Source organism: Aythya ferina (assembly GCF_964211825.1).
Source record: "Aythya ferina genome assembly, chromosome: 2".
NCBI classification, from domain to species: domain Eukaryota; kingdom Metazoa; phylum Chordata; class Aves; order Anseriformes; family Anatidae; genus Aythya; species Aythya ferina.
In genome coordinates, this window is record NC_140297.1 from 62,822,863 (window position 1) to 62,842,397 (window position 19,535).

The 19,535-nt window shown below is 42.9% G+C and overlaps 1 protein-coding gene across 1 annotated transcript in view; it reads left to right on the plus strand.

The window, feature by feature from the left end:
• EEPD1 (endonuclease/exonuclease/phosphatase family domain containing 1) overlaps nt 1-19,535 on the plus strand; it is a 62,325-nt gene that overhangs the window by 40,281 nt on the left and 2,509 nt on the right. Inside the window, exons 3-5 of the mRNA XM_084508941.1 lie at nt 11,464-11,574; nt 14,644-14,778; nt 15,979-16,111. Of these exons, the coding sequence (XP_084365067.1) occupies nt 11,464-11,574; nt 14,644-14,778; nt 15,979-16,111 (379 nt within the window). The remainder of the gene's footprint in view (nt 1-11,463; nt 11,575-14,643; nt 14,779-15,978; nt 16,112-19,535) is intronic.

The following is a 19,535-nucleotide window of genomic DNA, read 5'->3' on the forward strand; positions in this document are numbered from 1 at the left end:
CATAGGTTTTGTTGGAATGATTCTTGGGGAGGGCGTAAGCCCAACCCAGACTTCATACGGGTATAAATGAAATGTGTTCTACAGCATAGGAAGCACAGGCTCAAACCTACTTATACCGCTGGTTTATTTGATCTTGGTTGGATGTTTTTCTCTAGTTGCATTTCACATCTTTTTTCTCATGAAACAATGCTGTACACATCACTGGGAGCCATGGAGAACATGGGTTGCTCTTAAAATGTCATTTAGGAGGGGCACTGTTACTTTCCCCCAAAGCATGGCTGTGTGTCTCTAGGAACTAGTGGTATGGGGATTGCTCATTCTATTAATTGTTTTTTTGTTATTGTTGTTTTTTTGTTTGTTTGCGGTATCTAATTCTGTCCCTGGACAGAAGCTAAACTTATCCATTAGTAAAATCATAACTGTACTTACAGACCAAGGAGAAACAGAAAATGTGTATTTAGAAATGCTAGCATGTGTTTAACTTCAGTTTGTGGGTGGTAGAAGTAATGTGAAGAGTCCTTAATCTAATGATTTTTCATGTCATGTCTTTCTTCTATAAAATGGTAGAAGACAAAGCCAGTTCATAGAACAGGACTAGTTTTGAGCAGTCAGCAGTTCTGAGGAAGGTTCTTTTTGTCTGGATTTTTCTTCCCCCTACTTTTTAATACATTGACATGGCAGCAAAAGTTTTGTAATATCAGCCTAAATCATGGTGGTTTTTTTTGTTTGTTTGTTTGTTTTTTTTTTTTTTTTTTTTTTTTTTTTTGTTTTTTTTATGTGGAGTAAGTAATTCATTTACTCCCTACAGGGAGCCAGAGAGCATTGCATCTGTTTGATCAGAGCTTTAGTCAGGGCTTGAGGGCAGTCTCCTGGATTCGCTTGAAAAGGTGCTACTTGTAGAAGACAGACCATCTATTACTCACACAAACCTTTAAATAAAGAATGTGCTGTTTCAGAGGGGAGTGAGTGTCAAATCAGACTCTTTGCATTAAGGACTAGAGGCGTGAACAATAATTTAGAAAAAGTGTATGAGATTTAAAAAAAAAAAAAAAAAAGTGAGATTACATGTCCTAATGCCTGTAAGAGATCCTTCTAATAATAAGCATCCAAGAAACAAGTAGTGGAATAGGATACAAGACAGATATAAATAGCTTTACAGAAGGTGGCACAGTGTCCTGTAATGTAGTGTAATCTGAAGTGTAATTCATGAAGGAATGATATTTGAGACTGGCAATGGTTGTGAGTCATATTACATTACTCTTCTCTTCCTTGTTTTTGTATTCTTATCATGGGAAAGAATGCTTCCTCTAAACAGAGATGTAAATCAGCTGGGGAAAACAGTATTCTAACAGCAGGAAAAGAATGGGTGGAAGTAAAATGCCCTGTGAATTACAGTTTTTGATGAAAGTCTCTGTAGAGGAGGTGTCCAAATTGTGGTCTTGTAATAATGAGGGCCGTTTGATTTTCCTTTTTGTCAGTGAAGTTCTCATAACATGCTGTTTTTATTCCTTCTCATTCTACACATCAGCACAGTCCAGTTCATCTTTATCTCTACTTATATCCCAGAAGTTTACAAAGGAAAAAAAAAGACAAAAAAAAAAAACAAAAACAAAAAAAAACCACTTTACTTGCACTTATGGACATGAGTAGACTTTACCATTGTGGTAGAGTGAGATTTAATTACCTTATGTGTTTAAGCAGCTTTCCTTGATTAACAACCCTCAAAACTGTATGATTTCCCCATTCCCCTTTAGTTTTGTTCTTCCTTTGTATTAGCACATTTTTTCCCATACTCCTTTCCTTTGGCTCAAGGCAGTGTGCAGGTAAGGAGACTCAGATCATGGGAAATAGCTCTCTGGCTTGGTTTGTTTATTTTTAATTGGTGAACAAGAAACCAGTTCTTATCACTCCTGGGTCTCATGTTTCATAGGCTGATTTTTTATTTGCCTTCTGTGTTAAGGGCTGGGTTCTGATGAATTGATTTTCAACTTATGTAGTCCCGGTGAGTGCTGGATGAGTAAGGTCCTTGTCACGTATTATGGTCTTGCACCACGCCACAGAAATAAACAGGAGCTTCCCCATTGCATGACAAAAGCATTGGCTAACTAAATGGGGGGCTATTTTTATTTTTAGCCAAGGAACTAAAAATAAAAGAAGGGTTCCCAGAAAGCTACTGACTTGTGGTTACCTGGTGCCTTATATCTAATCCAAATGAGCATGCAGTTTAGCTTTCCAAACATTCACTGGGCAAGCTGTGGCCCTGCAGAGTGGTGGCTGTGATGGTACAAAATGAAGTACACGTGCTCTCGCTGAGCATACAATACCTTACCTTGTGGAAGACTTGGAGCTCTATATTGGTCACTGCTTGAGGCACTATCTGTAGTAGTACACGTATAGTATCTCCCCCCAAAAAGAAAAAAGTCTGAGCCCTCAGTGCTTTAATAATGTCAATAATACTTTTCTAAGCATACGTCTGTGTTCCCTGAGAGGTGCATCTGCTTTTTCTGGTGGCTGAAGAGGTGGAAAGATGAAACTTGTCTTCTTCATTTGGAAATAATGAGATGGGGAAGAAATGTGAAAAAGCAAATGAACGTTTACAGCAGACAATGTAGTAACAAGTAAATAATTCAACTGTGTTGTGGCTATGATTTTAGCACAGCCAACTGCTTGAGCAGACAGCTTTATAACAATGTAGGAAAAGCGCTTGAACTCATCCACTCATCTCTTGTAGAAGCAGCTCGATGAAAAAGATATGCTTGTAATCATGAGGGTTTCTTTTTTATTCTTCTTTATACCATATTAGCTCCTATTATTGCTGTTAATGATTATACTGCATACTTATGCAGACTAAAACACTCATTTGAATGAATTGCAAGGCTTTATGGACCATCCTTGACAAGCTCTTGAGGCTCAATTCTGGTATTATGTTTTAAAAAAAGCGCTCAAGGGTAGGCAAAGAAGTCTGCAGGAAATGTCTTCTGCAAAATGAGTCTGTCTCATGAAGTACAAGGAAGAAGCTCAGCTTGTAATAGAAATGTGAGAAATTGAAAACCCATAAAACTGCTCCTACGCACAGGTTGGCCAGTATGGATGTTCTCTTTCATAGCAAAAAGGCAGCCTATATTTCCACCAAATACATGAAGGCTGTTTCCCATTAAATGGCAGCCTGGCTGAAAGATGTTTCATAGCCCATTTTGACAATAGGTAGTCGAGCATCCTGTGATTTTTTAATAGAGTCCCTGGCACTTAAAGTGTGTTATGATAGTTATCTTCTTTCAGTTGTTGTTTCACTGTTCTGCACCAAAGGTTTCCATGTCTTCCTTTTCAAGCCCTATAAAAAGACATTGTTTATATAAATAATAACTTTTGTTAGGAATGAAGCTAGATGAAGGTGCCAGTGAATGATCTAAATTGTTGTCCCAGGAACACCATGATTAAAAGACGAGCATAGAGCTGTTTTTATGGGCTACAGTCCTTTTTTTAATCATATAGTCAAAGATAAAGAATGTAATTTCCTCTCAGGTATTACAAAAAAATAAGCAGTTGGGTGACTCTGGTGAGGTCATCTGGGAGGACAATGTAGAAACTCATTGTTGATTCTTTCCAAAATAAGTGCTCAGAAAGGAAAACAAATCACTTGGGAGTGCAAACTTATGCTCCTACCACTCCCCAACTGATCCTGTAAAACCTAACTTAAAAAATAAAATCTGCTTTGGTTCAAACAGGTTCATGTATGGAAACAAATCATTGCACACTTTTGATAATTGAGATAATGTTAAGTTTATCAGCATAATTATTTCCCGCACGTTCATAAATTACAATGGGTGAGTAACACAGCAGCTGCAGAAGGGAGCCTCGTGTTCCAGCTTGGTTCAAATCCATGGGCTGGCTCAAAACGTGGCCAGATTCCTTAAGGGACTCAGATACCTGTTGTGAGGGTGATGTGTTTTGTTTTAAAAAGTGTGAGTCCTTGAATGCTTTGCTCTAGTGTTCCTCTGATAACGGGAGTTATGCCCAGAATGATACTAATCTCAGCACTTCAGTTTCTAGCCTGTGCCTGCGCATAGCTTGGCTTGAAAAAGCGCCTTCCTCATCCTGTCTCCTCTGAGGAGTTCAATCCAGGAGGTTTCCTTTCTTGCGTATTAAGCTTAGAAATGGTTTTTGCAGCAAAGCCTGGAGTTCAGGACATGAATCACCTCGCTGGGCAGCAAGGCTGCAGGCTGGTAGACGTTTGCTCTCCAGTCCTTGACATGGTGCTTGAAGCACTCATTTGGAAGCGAAGAATCTGATCCTCAGAAGAAGGAAATCCTTCCTTCATGGGTGTCGGTCAGAAATACTGGGTTGCTGTCTAAGCAGCAGCACATTTTCCAGGCACCACTGAGCTATGCTCAAACTGATGGAAAAGCCGAAGGTGCCTCCCTTATGATGGGCCACTACTTGGGATCCCAAGCAGAAAAAGTCATCTGCTTGCCACCATGTGCTCTGTGTCCAGGAGACTGGAAAAGGACAGGTATAACCTGCATTTCTGAACTCATTGTCTTCTCTTGGCTTGCCCCCGTCATCCCCTTTGCAAAAGAGGAAGCCCTGGGTACCTAACTGGGAGAGTGGGAATGGACTGCACAGCTGGTGCCAGGTGATGGAAACTGGCTGATGAAAAACTCCCATTACATGTGGTTTGGAGGGAGATCTCATATTTACCAACATGTCCATGTTTGTATGTGCATGTTGGCACAACAAATGAGCTTTCTGTGCCCACAGTCTGCACAAACAAAAAGAGGTGATGGTTGTGCCTGCAGGTGCAGCTTTATGTGTGAAGCCAGGTGCTGGTTAGGGGTTTGGCTGAATGCTTGCTGCTGAAGGGCTCTGCCTCAGTTTTGCTGCTTGTGATGGGTTTATGGAGCCATTTGAAGGATTCATTAGATATAATGTTTGTGCAGAGCGTGGAGGATGACAGAATTTACTCAATCATCAGTGTTTTGTTTTAGCTCCCAGAGTGACAAACCAGTAAATAGAGAATGGAAAGGTGTTGCCCCAGGTCTCGATGACACAGAGCAAACAGGGCACGCTAACATGGCAGGATGGCTCGATAACCTCGCCGAGAGTAGTCCTGTCTCTGTGACATTTTCAGTAGATTTGTTCCTTATCTTTACTTCCATCACAGAATTTTTCTCCTGAACTTTATAACTTGGATTCTGTAAACCACACTTCTAAAAAAATATTTCTTCACTAACATCTTCATTGTAGAATTATTCTCAAGAGGGAGAAAGAGAAATCTTCTCCAACAGGAAATGTATTGATATGTCTGAGATCTTTGTTGCCTGTGGAGTTTTCTTCTCCTTTGGAAACACTAATAATTATCGGTCTAGCTGTCTTCTGCCTGCCAAGTTTTATTTACCTTTATGTAATGTCAATACTCGAAGAACACAATCAATAAATATTATGAAATGCTTCACGATGTCTTCCTGGAAGGGACTAATTGAATGGGCATGTATAAAACATTACAGCTTAACGCAGGACCACCTCTACTTCCTCTGCACTGTTTATGTGGTTCACCTGCAAGTGCATCCCCCACGCCAGTGTTTGTGTTCATCTACTAGTTGTTTGTGTCCAGAATTTTTGGCTACCTCTGCAAACAGGATATGGATACACTTCAGGGAAAGGCAAACAAGCAAGAGACTATGCTATTGTCAGAAGGAAATAGGATCCAGTGTTGATTCTGTTTTAGGCTATAGCTGTAATAACACTTCCTTCCCTGCAGTTATGCTTGGTTATTCAAGAACCCAGACACAACTGATGCTCCTCTGTGTCCCTTTGCTTAGCTGCTCCTGCCTGCAGGGATGTGGATACCAAGTGCTTTTCTCTTGCAGCCCTAACCTGTTTTCTTACCCCAGCCTCTGTAGTGAGTCCAGGAAAATACAACCACCACAAAGATCTCCAGCTAATTCTGCTTCTTCCTCATCTCAAACATGATCTAACAAAACGCTCTGTTTCTTCAGAAGCATCAGTGTCACATCAGGGTGCTTTATGTGAAAACTGAAGGTGTTGATTTCAAAAATGTTCTCAATGTTTCTGCTCCCAGCTTTCTGGGTCAGGCTCAATTAGGGAGCACCAGCTGTAGCTGTGTCCTGTAGATGGTTGATTGGGTAAGGTTTGCAGGTTCTCAAGTCTGCATTTTGAGTTGGAAATAGAAGTACAGTCCACTCTTGGATTTATAAAGAAAATAAAGGATAGCGTGCATTTAATTCTAAGAACGTTTGTATGCTACGGAGTACCCAGTGATGGAGCAGAAGAAATATATATTGAAGGATGGATTAATAGTGCTAGCGCCAGATGGTCTCGTGAAGCCATTGTCAGTTTTGTTACATCTTCTATCTGGAATATTTTAGATCATGCTTCAGGATGGGAGTTTTACTGCTAGAGGAATCAGGTTTGGAGGGGGTAGGTGGGCTTTGAAAAAGGTGGTGAATTTTGACCTAATTGTATAGTTATACATTTTTTGTTGTTGTTTTTGCGGATGATGAAAGTCTACTTTTCAGCTATTACCAGCTCCTGTGCTCTTCACAACTCATACTCCAAGTCTCTTTCACCACGGAGATGTCAAATCTTTACTAATGTGCCATCTCTTAACATATGTGAAACGGTAAGGAACCGATAGAAGTTTCATACGCATCTCCTGTACTCATTAAAGTTGCTCCCCCTAGTACCTGTTAAAAATAAAGCAACTGTGCATATTTAACATTCAGAAATAGCATGTTTATTCCCTAAGCTCTCTTCTCTCCCCTTTCTTAAGAGGAACTAAAATCATCTTTGCTTTGAAGAAGTAAGTTGTTATTTACATTTAATGCAGTGCCCTTTTGGCCTGAAAGCATCTGTGGTAATTAAACAAAATGAACATTTAATTGCCTTGAGTGCCTTTCTAAAGTTCAGGCGATGATTACTGCACTGAGACAAGGCGTACTGTGCCACAGTAACAGGCTCACACTGGAAGCTCCTCTTTACAGTTCCTTCTTGCCTCACTCTCTTTACAGCCTGTGCTCTGACTGCAGGTCTGAAATTAAAATATCTACAGATGAGACTGATAAGAAATGCACAATTACATCTAGCCTTGTTAAGCCCTAAGGCATTGTTTTCCTGGGTCACCTTGATTTCCTAAGTGTGTAAAGGAGTAGTGAGCGCATCCTCTTTTCAGGCAAAGGATGCTCACCTCAAAGGAGGTCCCCATCTCAGTATGGTCCCCAGCCCGTGTACTGTAGGAGTTACACCTGATGGGGCAAGCTGTGTGCATGGAGTGGTGTTGTGCCTGTCGGGCCTACTCTGCCTGATTTTGTAGTGGCTGCACTGTTGCCTTCAGGGGGCTGTGGCGACCTGGTTCAGGAACGGCACGGCGACCAACCCCAGGCCGCTCGGTCCATCGGCTCACAGACACCAACGTGGTGGATGGCAAATGGCGTTTAATGTCGAGTCACATGGTATTATATACCCAAGGCCCATAGCGTCACTTCCGCTTGCTTACATCACAGACCACACGCTACTGTCCATCAAGGGAGGGGCTCCACCTTTCCGTACAGCGCGACATCTTCCGGCCGCCAGACCGTAACTACCCACACTGCACAAACAGCACCTCAAAAGCAAGCAAAGATTACCCAGGGCACCCTGAACCTGTCCAAGACACTGTGCCTTCCCTCTCCTGTCCCTACTCTAATGTGTGTTTCCTCAGCTTCTTCCAGCTGCCCGGTGTAAGCTCGTTCCTGTACCTGTCTGCTTCTGGAGTGGCCAGGAGCGATCGGCACGGGCTCCTTATGAGGGGAAACAAAGCAGTTCCGTCTTTGGATCCTCCCTTCGTGGGTGATTGATAGGTTGAAGACAAGCAGAGGCCGTGGGGCTTGCCCCAGTTCTGGGAGTGGTGGGTCTTGTTGACTCGTTGCATTTCACATGCTGGTAGCAGGCAGGTGGCTGTCGCAGGGGGTCACCTTTCAGGGGCAGACAGCCTTTTACCTAGAGTGTGACTGGAGCCTGTGTGCTGCTGCATTCCCACACCCTGGATGCACTGCTTATCCAAAACCACTTAGCACTGAGCTGCAAGAGAGACCACGAAGGCATACATGTAGGTATGATACAGGGACAGTCTGTGTAAAAGAGCCGTTGTGCTGTTGATATGGCAGTATCTATTTGAGTTTTGACTCAGTTATGTACAGGATTTAATAAAGAAAGATGATTTTGTTCAGGAAACTTGCAATCTGAAAGGCTCTATAGAAAAAAAAAAAAAAAAAAAAAAAAAAAAGCTAAGACTTTATTCCTTATGAGGATTTTGGGGGAAAATGTTCTGACTGAGATTTTCATTTTGATTTTTCTTTACCACATGAGAAGAAGCTCCCCAGAAAGATTGATTTAGATCTAACTTTGCAAAGGAAGAAAGGGTGTTTTTTCGTGCCCAATGTAGGCCATGAGCTTGTCTGTAGATTTTTACTGTACAAGGGAAACTGTAATCGTGTTTGCTCTTGGGCTTTGTGGGCAGAACAATGTGATTTAAGAAATACCCTTCTCACTTCAGCAGAGAATGTGACCTAAGCAAGTATTCTGCAAGAGCTTCAAAATCTGTGTGCCTGTAAGCCCTGAAAAATGGGCACAAATTAAAGTCAGCTGCTGGAGGGGATGCTCTCAGTTGCTAAAACTGTACCCAGAGCAGGCTGATGCCTTTTTCTGAACAAACCATATAATCTTATTTGTCATCTTTTTCTTTGAGCAAAGTTAAATCAGGGCCTTAAGGAAATCAATTTGGAGGAAATATTCAAACTAGTTGATTGCAGATGCTCTTTTTAATAAAGTGGTGGTTTCTGTAGTATTTATTCAGCCCTGCTATATCTTTTGTGCTGTCCACTAGGCAGCTGCAACCCGGAGATAAGTTAACTCTTTTGTTGGTTTACAGTAAAACTCCTAACTTCATTTTTTTTCCCCATGGTTGCTGATTTATGTTATTTAAATGTTAGAAAACTCATTCAGCAAATGCATGCAGTTTAAAGGCAGCAGAACAACATCAGGAATGATAATTATTACTGCTGTGACTTACTGTGTGTGTGTGTTATGATTTCACCTAGCCTTCAGTCCAGAGCAGAGCTCTGTTCTCAGGCTGTGCAAGTGCCCTGTGTGCCTCATTGTTTAATAAACCAGCACAGCCCTAGCACTGCTTGAAGCTATATAACAAGCAGTGATGCAGTACACACAGCATCTTGAATAAGAAGTTCCAGCAAATCTCTACATTTCAGAAAAGTTTCTTAAAGGATGTGCCAGACATTTTCTCTTTTGAGTGTGAATGCCTCTTGGCTTTCCAAGACAAGAAAGATTACTTTTTGGGTTGTGTGTATTTTAGAGGTAAATGCTTACAGCTTCAGCATCCAGGATACTGAACTTACAGACAAGGCAGTTAGTAAAAGAGCAGGGGTTGATTTTTCTTTTTGAAACAAAAGATGAAATAGACATGTGAATAAGAACAAGTGGTAAGTTGGAAAGGGGGTAGCCATTACCCGTTCCAGTATGGAGAACAGCTGTCCCATCCTTCGCTGATACCCACATCAGAAACGTTTATATCCATGCAGATTTGCAGCACAACTTTTCAAACTGTGTTTGGCCAGAAGCATGACCCACCACAGAGAACCATCACTGAGGTTATTGTGTGCCTTGAAATCCTTCTTCGTTAAATCGATGTTTCTGTTGGGCTGACATTTGGGTTACAAGCTTTTGTCTGAAGATGGTCTTTCACTGCAAAAACCTGTGTGTCAGTGCAGCTCTTCCAGTGTCAGATAAATTAAAGAAAAAAGAAAAAAAAAAGAAAGAAAATGCACATTGAAAGTCTCTTACTGTTTCACAGTGATTACTTTTTAATAGCTTCTTTCCCCTAAGCCACAGCTGCTGTGTGCACGCACTTCCACACAGCCAGGGTGTGCTGATGCCTGGTGTCCCTGCCAGCATCCAGCTGGGGTCTGTCTTGACCTGACAGTAGCTTTGCAGAGGGCTCAAACTCCTCCTATTAAGCTTTATTCTGAACCCCCTGGCAAAAAGTATTTCATAGCATCTGCATAAAGGGGCTCCAGGTTTTCCAAGGCATAGTCTTTTTTGTTGTTGTTGTTAAATTGTTATTTCCAAATTTTTGGAAATTGTTATCTCCAAATTTGTTAAATTGTTATTATCCAAGTGGATGTGGGGTCTTTTCCAGGGTGTCCACAGTCCCAGTACCCTTGATCTGTTGGGTGTTACTGCACAGTCTTTATAGCTCTGACCATATGCCTGGCAGTGTGAATGTGCCCAAGTTCTGTGGCTGTACAGCAATGTCCAGGACAACCAGCATCTCTGGGGAGCCCCAGAAAGATCTGCTATGTGTGAAAATGTGCAGCCAAGCCCTTCCTGCACAGGGAGTCACAGGCATCCATAAAGCATCTGTCATACCACAATACAGCCACGTATGGTGCATATGGTGGTATTACAGCGTGTATGTTGTATATGCATGGCTGCAAAATGCCACGTGAAGCGGCAGCATTTCTATTGCCAGCATCTCTGGAAAGGCTGGAAATGTTACGCAGAGCTCCTGCAGCAGTTTACAGGGTTTGTGTCTGCTATGTGTTTTATGCTGGTAGTTTATTACTTGCCCATTGAAATGCAGATGTTGAAATGTGCCCTGTAGCACTGAGGTTCTCCTTCCTCTGATTTATCACCCCTTGCAGTACCCGCAGCGTGCCCTCGGGCACATTGGCTTGTTTGAGGTTTCTTAGCCTGAGCTCTCAGCTTCCTCGCCTTCACCACACCGACTCATTGCTTCTTTACAAACAGCTTTTGAGCCGTAACCCCTCAAAATCAGTTTGTCAGCTGAGTACTGGCTGTTGGGTCTATCCTCCGCCCTTCCTTCAGCTTCTTCCCCACCACCGAGGGCGATGCGGGCGCTGGAGAGCAGCCAGCCCTCCTACATGGGGGCTTCCTGCCCCTGACAGCCCCCCTGCTGCTCTCCCAGCGGCACTTTGTGGGAAAAGAGCCCAAGGGAGAAACTTAGGCACTTTTAGAATATGTTCTGCTTGCCATGTTTGTGCCATTTTAACCCAATCTCCAAATAATGACGAGATCCTGGGACTGGTCCCAGACTACCTCCTGCGCAAACCTTTCGGGGGGCAGAGGTTTTGTGTTCCTCATGTCTGCTCAGTGTGCTTTTGTGCTTTCTGGGTTAGCCGGCTTCCCCTTCCAGGGCTGGCCTAGGCTATTGTGCTGCTGAAAAATTGGAGCTTAAATTTTGTAGCTAGCATAAACTGGTGCAGCTTCCTTGACCTCAGATTTGTAGCTGGGCTTTCATTTAACATTTCAGTAGAGACGATAGCCTGTGTTTCACAGCATATCTTATCAATGCCTCTTTGCGTGCTTTTTGCAGGTTTTTTTTAAAGCCCTAGAAACCTAACCTTTTTTTTTTTTTTTCTCTCTCTCTAGTTTTGTATGGAGCTGAACCAGCCGACGCTGCCAAACATCCGCAAGTGGAAGGGTCCTAGAGGATGTTGGAAGGGTGTTGTTTCTGAAAAACCCTCGGGCCAGCTACATAAGGTACATTAATCCCTACGTTTGAACTTCTGCTTCAATTTTTTTTGCCTTTAACCAAGGACATATTCTTAATCTGTTTAAGGCAAAACATTTTGCAAATCCTTCTGGCAAGGTTTGCAGCTTTTTTTTTTTTTTAAAGCTGACTCTTCAAATGGCATTCGGTTTGACTGTGCTATTGATTATTTAGAAGAGTTGTTCTCCCCTGTCCATGGCATACTTTTAAGGAGGAAGGTGTCCATGTGTTTAGGGGAGATAAAAACAGTAAAGAAATACAGAAAAAAGGCTACACTTTAGGACAAGGAAAGAGCCCATTGTTTTGCCCCTGACATGCTGCAGTACTTCTGATTTTTTTCTGCTGGTCAGCTGAGCTTGCTCTGTTATACAGCACTGGCTGGAATTTGGAAGAGCTTCCAGTTTTCGTAGTTTACAAACAAAGACCCTATAGAGGAGCTGCTCAGCATGCCATCCTCATCTGGCAGAGGAGCTTATCTTGCACATTCCCTAAAGTGCCATACAAGTATCTTTGAAATATGCCTTGGACTCTATTGAAAATCAGCAACTTGCTGCACTGGGCTTTTCCCTGCAGCATCTTCTGTCCTGGGAATATATATACGTACTGCAACAAGGTACTCATTTACAAGGTGGTGAGGGTTGTGCCTGGCACCCTTGACTATATTCAAGGTACAGCTATATGGGGCTGCACTCTACTAATGGCATCCAAAGGTGGTCTCTCCCAAGGGAGATCTCTCCCTTTTCCTTCCAGGGTGCTAAGGATATAAAACACAAACAACAACAAAAACCACCTGAGCACCACAAGAATTGTCCTGTACGTACCAATAGAAAGACTAAGGGTCTAAATGTGTCCAAAGCTTTACACAATTCAGAACAACACTTCTACTTCCAATGCAGACAGCAGATCCCTTTTGGGGTGCTTTTGTTCCTGGCTGGAAGCTTTAATTTGGAACCTCTTCTTACAACAGATCATTAGAGCACTGAATTTAAACTATTTTGTGAAGTTGTGCAAAGTTGTTCCCTTTGCTATGTCTTTTTTCCCAACAATAATTAGTGATTGTCTCAGAGTTTCTGTGTTGAATCTGGAGTCCTTAGTCAATTCATTCTTGAATCTTGTGTTTCTGAAGATAACAATGAAAGTTTTGAGTGTGGACTGAGTAACTGAAAATCATCATGTACTTTGTTTTACTGGTAGGGATGTAAGGATGAAGGACTCCCCAGATTATGGGAGAAATCTGTGGCCAAACTAAGAATAGAAATGTTACTTACTGACTCTCCCTTTTAGGTGCTTTTACAGAAGGGAAGTCTGGCTATGCTACAGCACCCTACACTAAGCCAAAAAGCCTTTTCTACCCCTTACGTTAGTTGATGGGTTCATTAGGTTTGAACATTGTGCACACAAACACAATGCAATGAAATAATGCAGTGGTACTCTGAATGTATAGCATCTTTGGCACAGAGCGATCTCAAGACACTCTGCAGGGCTAAATAAGGCAAAATAGTGGTTGGTGCATAGGTTTGTGCTCCCACTCATCCCAGTCATTTGGCCTTCTACCGAACACTGATATTGGCCACTGGGTTGATGGAAAATCTGGAGCTAGGGAATAGAGGGGGGCTGCTGACATCTGTTTTATTCTTCTACATCTTTTCTTGTAGCCTACTTGGTTTTCAGACATTAAAATACTGACAAAATTATTCCACCAGTTTCAAGTCTAAAACTGGCCAAATGGGCTACAGAAGGATTTTAGCCAACCTTAATACTTTCTTTCAAGGCTCAGTGGAAGACAGCAGAGCATATAATACTTGGTTTTTTGCAACTGAAATGGAAGACATTTCCTTGAGATGGATTTAACTATGATTCACTAAGAGAAACAGGTTTGAATGATACCAAGGCAAATCCTGTCTGTGCGATGAGAGGGGAGGCTTGACAGGCTTTGAATTAGATACTGCTGCTGGTGTAATGAGTGCAGACGGCTTTCTGGGAATGCCACGGTCCCAAGTAGTCCAAAAAAGCATGAAGGATGATAGATGCCGGGATGAAAGGAGCGGAGAACTGAACATGAAGCACTTGAGCTACAAAAGAGAGAGAGAAGATTGACAGGGCTGAGAGGTCTAGACCAGATGTTGTGCCAAGAGGCTGAACGAGCCTGGATATTTTTAGCTCGTGCACGACAGAAGTCTGTAAGATCGCATATGGTGTGGAGAGGAACGGGAAAAGATGGCTTGCAGCAGTGTGCCAGTGCTGGGAAGAGCCTGTCAGGGCAAACACCAGCCTCTGCACACTACAGCTTCCCTTATGCTCTGCTTGTAAATGTCTGCCACTGGCAGAGATGGGATGCTGGGGACATAGGCTCCTGCTCAGGATTAGGCAAAAAAAAAATCCTTATTTTCTTATGGGCAACAAGCTATTTTATTATTGACCACACTGAGAAGAATCAGATTCCTTGCCAGGAACAGCAGGAAATGAAGGACGTGTATCAGTCCATACATGCACACAGGAGGCTGCACCTTTATCTCTCGCTGCTGCAGCAGTCCTGAATGCGCTCTACCTGTATAAGATAAAGCAGCTTATTAAATTGTTGGCTGGGGCACGCAGTGCTCAGGTTGCCTGGGTGTCTGATAGCCAGCACGCAAGTGCAAGTGGCAAAGCAATGTGCATTTCAACTCGGTGTGCTTGGCTTTCAGTGAAGCCATTGGGGCTGCCTGTTCCTCCCACACCTTCTGGGGGTTTTGGCCAGGGCGAAACACAGGAGCTTTTCCGCCAGTTCTTGTTATCTCCTATGGGTAATCTAGGGTGCTGTTTCTCCCTTACACCTGTGCACAGCAAGGTAGACTTCCTACCCTCAGCAGGTGCCAGGCCAGGATAGAAACTTTTTCCCACCTCTGTGTATTTTGGGAGTGATGTACACCACTCCAGTACCAACAGTGACACTGAAGTACTGAGACATTTGGGTGAAAGTTTCATCTAGGAGACTGCATTTGGGCAGAAGGTTTTGTTTTTACCATCTTTTTTTTTTTTTTTTTTTTTTTTTTTTGCCTGTTCTCTTGTTTTAATTGCAGGGAGTTGAATACTCTGGGTTCCTCTGGGATACGACAGCTGGCATTGAGCTGAAAGATGCCTCTTCTCAGGAGAATGTACAGACTAATGGCAATGGGAAGTACTCATATCCTCACCCGTATCTTGCACGTTTCAAGGTAACTCATTTGTGCCAACAGACCCTTGCAGAGATGAGCTTTTATTTAAAAAAAAAAAAAAAAAAAAGACAAGAAGTTGGAAAGAGGCACAGTCTACTAATAGATAAAAACTTGCACAAGACTAATCCATTTCATCAGATCAACACTCTGTCATGGCTTGATTAAAATAAGGTGCTTAGTGGGCCTTGATAGGTAAGGTGGATCACCAGGATCATTCCTTCCCTGCTCCTGTGGGAGAGAGCCATGCTGCAAGGGAGCATTTAGGTATGTGTGTGTGGGGGGGTGGATCTTCAGTAGTGTCTGCAGTCTGATAGAGTGACAGCAATCACCTGTCACCTTCCCTGGCTTTTGGAGAGGTGAGTGAGTATCCAGCAGCAGGCAACCATAGCTCCGTGGTTCTGGTCAGTGCCGTATATCGGGGGTGGAGATGGGGTGAGCATAGGCAGAATGGATGTTTACAGAAGGTTTTGTGCTCCTGGGAGGCTCGGGACTGATCTCTTACATCACTGACATAGCGTAGAGTTTCCATTTTAAGGCTTCTTCACTAGGCTGCACCCATGTACAAGAAAGCATTTTGGAAACTGACTCTTTCCAAGCTGTTCTGCATATGCTTGAGTGAATGTACAACCCCTTTCTCCATACAGGCTGTGGTGGAGAGTTCCAGTTTGGGGAATTTGACATCTCTGGTAATGCTTTCAGAGAAGTTTCTAATAAATATAGACAAGTTAAATTAGGAGTAAGTATTACTTGTGCCACGCAATGAAGTGAGTCCCAGAAAGTAAGAAGAAGATTGCAGGGAGCCAACCGCCCATTTCAAGGTGCATTACGTTTCATGGCTGATCTCTGTGACAGGCCAAGGCCAATCGTAGGAGAGTAGTAATTAGTCCATGTAACAATGACGACATTATTCGTAGCTTATTACTGGTTTTGCAGTCAGATTCTCACTGCAACTGCTGTGGAAAGAAGCTGTGTGCTTACGAAAATCAGTTTCCCCAGAACTGTAAGGGTATTAGGCTGTTGCAAGAAGAGGTGCAAAATGTGTTCCCTGTCTTCCCAAAACACCAAGACAAAACAAAATACACTGTATGTGGAGTGAAGTGGGTCCTAGTCACCAGGATTTAGTGCTGGAAGTATGTGGAATAGGTGAATTGCTTGGTGACCTTTCTTGCCCTGTATTGATTTCCCTCCTTGCTCCCACAGTTTGGGATGAATGATCTGACACTGGTTAACCTTCACCTGGCCTTGGCATCCGCAGCAGGGGAGAACACAGGGAAGAACCATGACAGCCACAAACTAGCAACCTTTGCACAGACTTTGCAGGAGACTCTGAAAGGTACGGTGTTGTCTTCCTTCCAGTTAGCACACGCACGCTGGTCATCATGCCTAATCAAGAGGAATTTAAAATATATACGTAACTGTCTCAGTGCAGTTTTCAAAAATATCCTCATCAGCTTTAGATTGTCTTTAGATTTGTCTTTTTAGATTGTCTTTATTTGAATGCTTCACAGTGTGGCAAATCTGTTTTTTCTCTGCTCATTACCTTTTAATCTATTATAATTAATGCAAATACCGCAGGGTTCCCTACTGGCTTTGACTCCACTTTTCAAGTGAAACTCCTTGTGATTTTATGGTAGTGTTAGAGCAAGTTCAGCCAAAAAAAAAAAAAAAAAGACATCTGGCTTATTTTGGAAAACTCAGTGCAAGTCAGAAGATGCCCACTAATGAGAAAAGAGACCAGAAACTAGCTTTCATACATGGGTGTAATATGCAGAATAATTTTGTTGTTTTCAGGTAAGTTGCTCTGGTTTTACACCAAGATGAGGGATACCAGAATTCAGATCTCAACCTGAGCAATTTAATAGACAGCTGAAATTCTTTGCCACATTTCTGAGAATTGCTTCTTATTCTGAGGCTTGCAGATTAAACTGTTTCCTGTAGAGCAGAACAGCAGGTTTCAGATACTAAATGGTGTTTATATTGGTGATCTTTTCATAGGAATCGAAAAATCTAGCCCTTTGCTTACTGCTTAACAAGGACACAAAAGGGTTAAAAGGTTAGACACATTTTCTACTTTGCACAGTTTTGCGAGGTTGGTCACTTGGAAGCATTAAAATCCTAATGCAAGATGTATTTGCAGTTTTTTATATGTTTCACTGTTTTTCCTTTTAGGCTGCAAGAGTCCAGTCAGAGCTATTTTTAAGTGTTATGAATTTAAGTATTTATCCACATACCTTGAAAATGAAAAGGATGAAGGCAAACAAAAGGATCATTTGTTTAATCCCAGAAGGCCAAATCGGGACACAGATAAATGTGTAGCACTTCCAAAGTCAACAGAGTTGCATTTCCGCTGCATCTAAATTTAGACTGTTGACATTAGGGTTTCTTTTTAGTTTGTGCTTTTATTTTCATATGGTGGACATGTCACTGGAGCGTATATGTTCTTGACTTGATCTGTCACAGAGCTTCACATTCCTCCAAACTTGTGGTGTGCAGGTCTTCTTTCATAAACAAATGGTTTTTCACACGTTATTTTCAGTACTGCCAAAATCAATGTCATGCTTAAAATTACCGCGATCCTTCATTTTTTCTCCAAAGCAATCCATAAAATATGGTTAATTAAGACTGATTTTCCTGTGGATACTCCTTTAAGTGTGAGTTTCTGTTCCCATTTTGCAAACAGGCACCTTATTTGCTGTCTTTCATCCTTACAAAGGGACACGTGAGCATCCAAGGGAATGTAGTTATTACACACAGTCTCATGTAATGTCTCCATTCCCCAGAGCAGTGGTGTCTCCATATTTCTCCCATCAGACAAGTGGATCTGGCATCTCTTTTCCCTCCTTCTTTTTCCCTTCAGCAGCACCAGAGGGACTCAAGTCTTTGCTGTGGCCACATGGCCACAAAGATGCCATCCTGGATGTGCTGGACCCAGGGATCAGGGAGTTGGCTTAGTCATTTTCTCCCATCTGGCTTGTCCATATTGCACAGATTACCCATGCATCAGGCTTAGAAGATCTTTGAGAGGCAGCATCTTACCAGCTGATGTGATGTCACATCCTTCTCATGATCTGGTTTTCACTCTCTTCAGGAGGAATTTAGGGGTTTAAGAGTCTGGTTCATTAGGGGACTGATTCAGGGCATGGGGAAGTCAGGAGAGAGTGTCCTACAGGGGTCTCTTTGGACTGCTGTGAAACCAAGGAGGCTTTCACAGTCCCTGCAGAACAGCAGAATTCAACGCTGCAGACTTTCCGCAGGTGGTTGCCTTTGTCTCTGTGCACTGCAAGTCCAGTCCCTCAGCTGCTTGCATCAGTGCGCAGCCGATCAGATGTGCAGGCTGGTGTCCTTGCAGCAGTGCTCAGCCGCTCCACAGAGGGGACCAGAGTTAAGGCAGGGCTTTTCTTTTCTGGGGCACACCCAGGAGAACCCAGACAGATTTGTTTCCTTTGCTCTGGCTGTTTGGTGTCCATTGGGGGCAACGGGAGGCAGATCAGACAGAAACCACAGGGCTGCTGCTCACGGTATTGCTGTCACAGGAGCTGGCAGAATTAGTGAGCCAGGATGAGGGGAAATGCAGCTGGCGGTTATCTAGACCATCGATGCTCTCATCTGCCTCTTCTGCTCAGCGCAGGTGGGCTGCACAGCCTTTCTCCCAGGGATTTGCAGTAAGGTGGAACCCCAGAAGCTTTTGGCAGAGGGGACCAGAAGTAACCCTTTGCCTCGGTGATGTGCTGGCAAACTGGGTTTTGGCTTCTCGAATGGTTGCTGCACCCCATCTATTCCATCTCTGTCTGCTTTATGTTGCATTAGGATTTTATGCTTAGCTGTTCTGCATGAGAAAGTTTAAAACAGCGAAGAATACAGTGACTCATTTCCTGTGCATACTCCAGACCGACTTTGTACCTGCTTCCACAAACATGTCTACGTGTTGGTTGTTTTATCCTCTGCTATTTTTAAATTGTTCAGAACTGAACAGTCAGTTAGAATTTCCACTTCTGATTATGATTTTTTTAATATATTTTTCACGTAAGGCTGGAGAATTGGCTAAAAGAAATATATTAAGTGCAGGATCGAGGTGCTGTTGCTAGGATTCCTGCTTGCCTGCCATTTGTAATCTGCATTAAGGGTATGCCCTGGAGCTTTCTGGAGTGGCCTTACTGCTTCATATCACTGGGCTAAGAGCATGGCAGAAGCCAACTGCTGCCTTGGCCGTTAAGCAAGCGTTAGTCCGGAAGGACTGCAGCAGCATGGTCACCTCTGAGCACCCATTTACGGCTGCCCTATGATGCGATTTCCTTGCAGCCTCATGGCACCCAGGTGTAATGTCATCACGTTCATCCTCCACGGCCTGGCAAGTGAGAGATCTTGTTTTTTTTGCAGTGAGATGCATGCAAAACTGCCAGCTCTCAGCAAGCTTGCTGCTCACCGTTGTGCAGGAATGGAAGCCCATCTGGCCAAGATGTGAGCTGTAAAGGTGGAAGGTGACATTTTGGAGGCACCATTCAAGCACTTTATTCAGGTCATGAGAGAAAACCAGTTCCCTCCAGGGAATTTGGTCCTTCCCCATTAGACAAACACTGATTTTCATTTGGGTTTTGATGGAGCTTAAAATAACTTGGGTTTGGGTTTGTTTTTTATTTCTTCTAGAGGTAGGTAAGTCACTACCACTAACACTTTGCAGAATAATATTTAAATATCATGTCATGTGAAGTATGATTTTTGGCTTGCAAAGGGCAGAAAAAACACAAGTAGTTTCATTA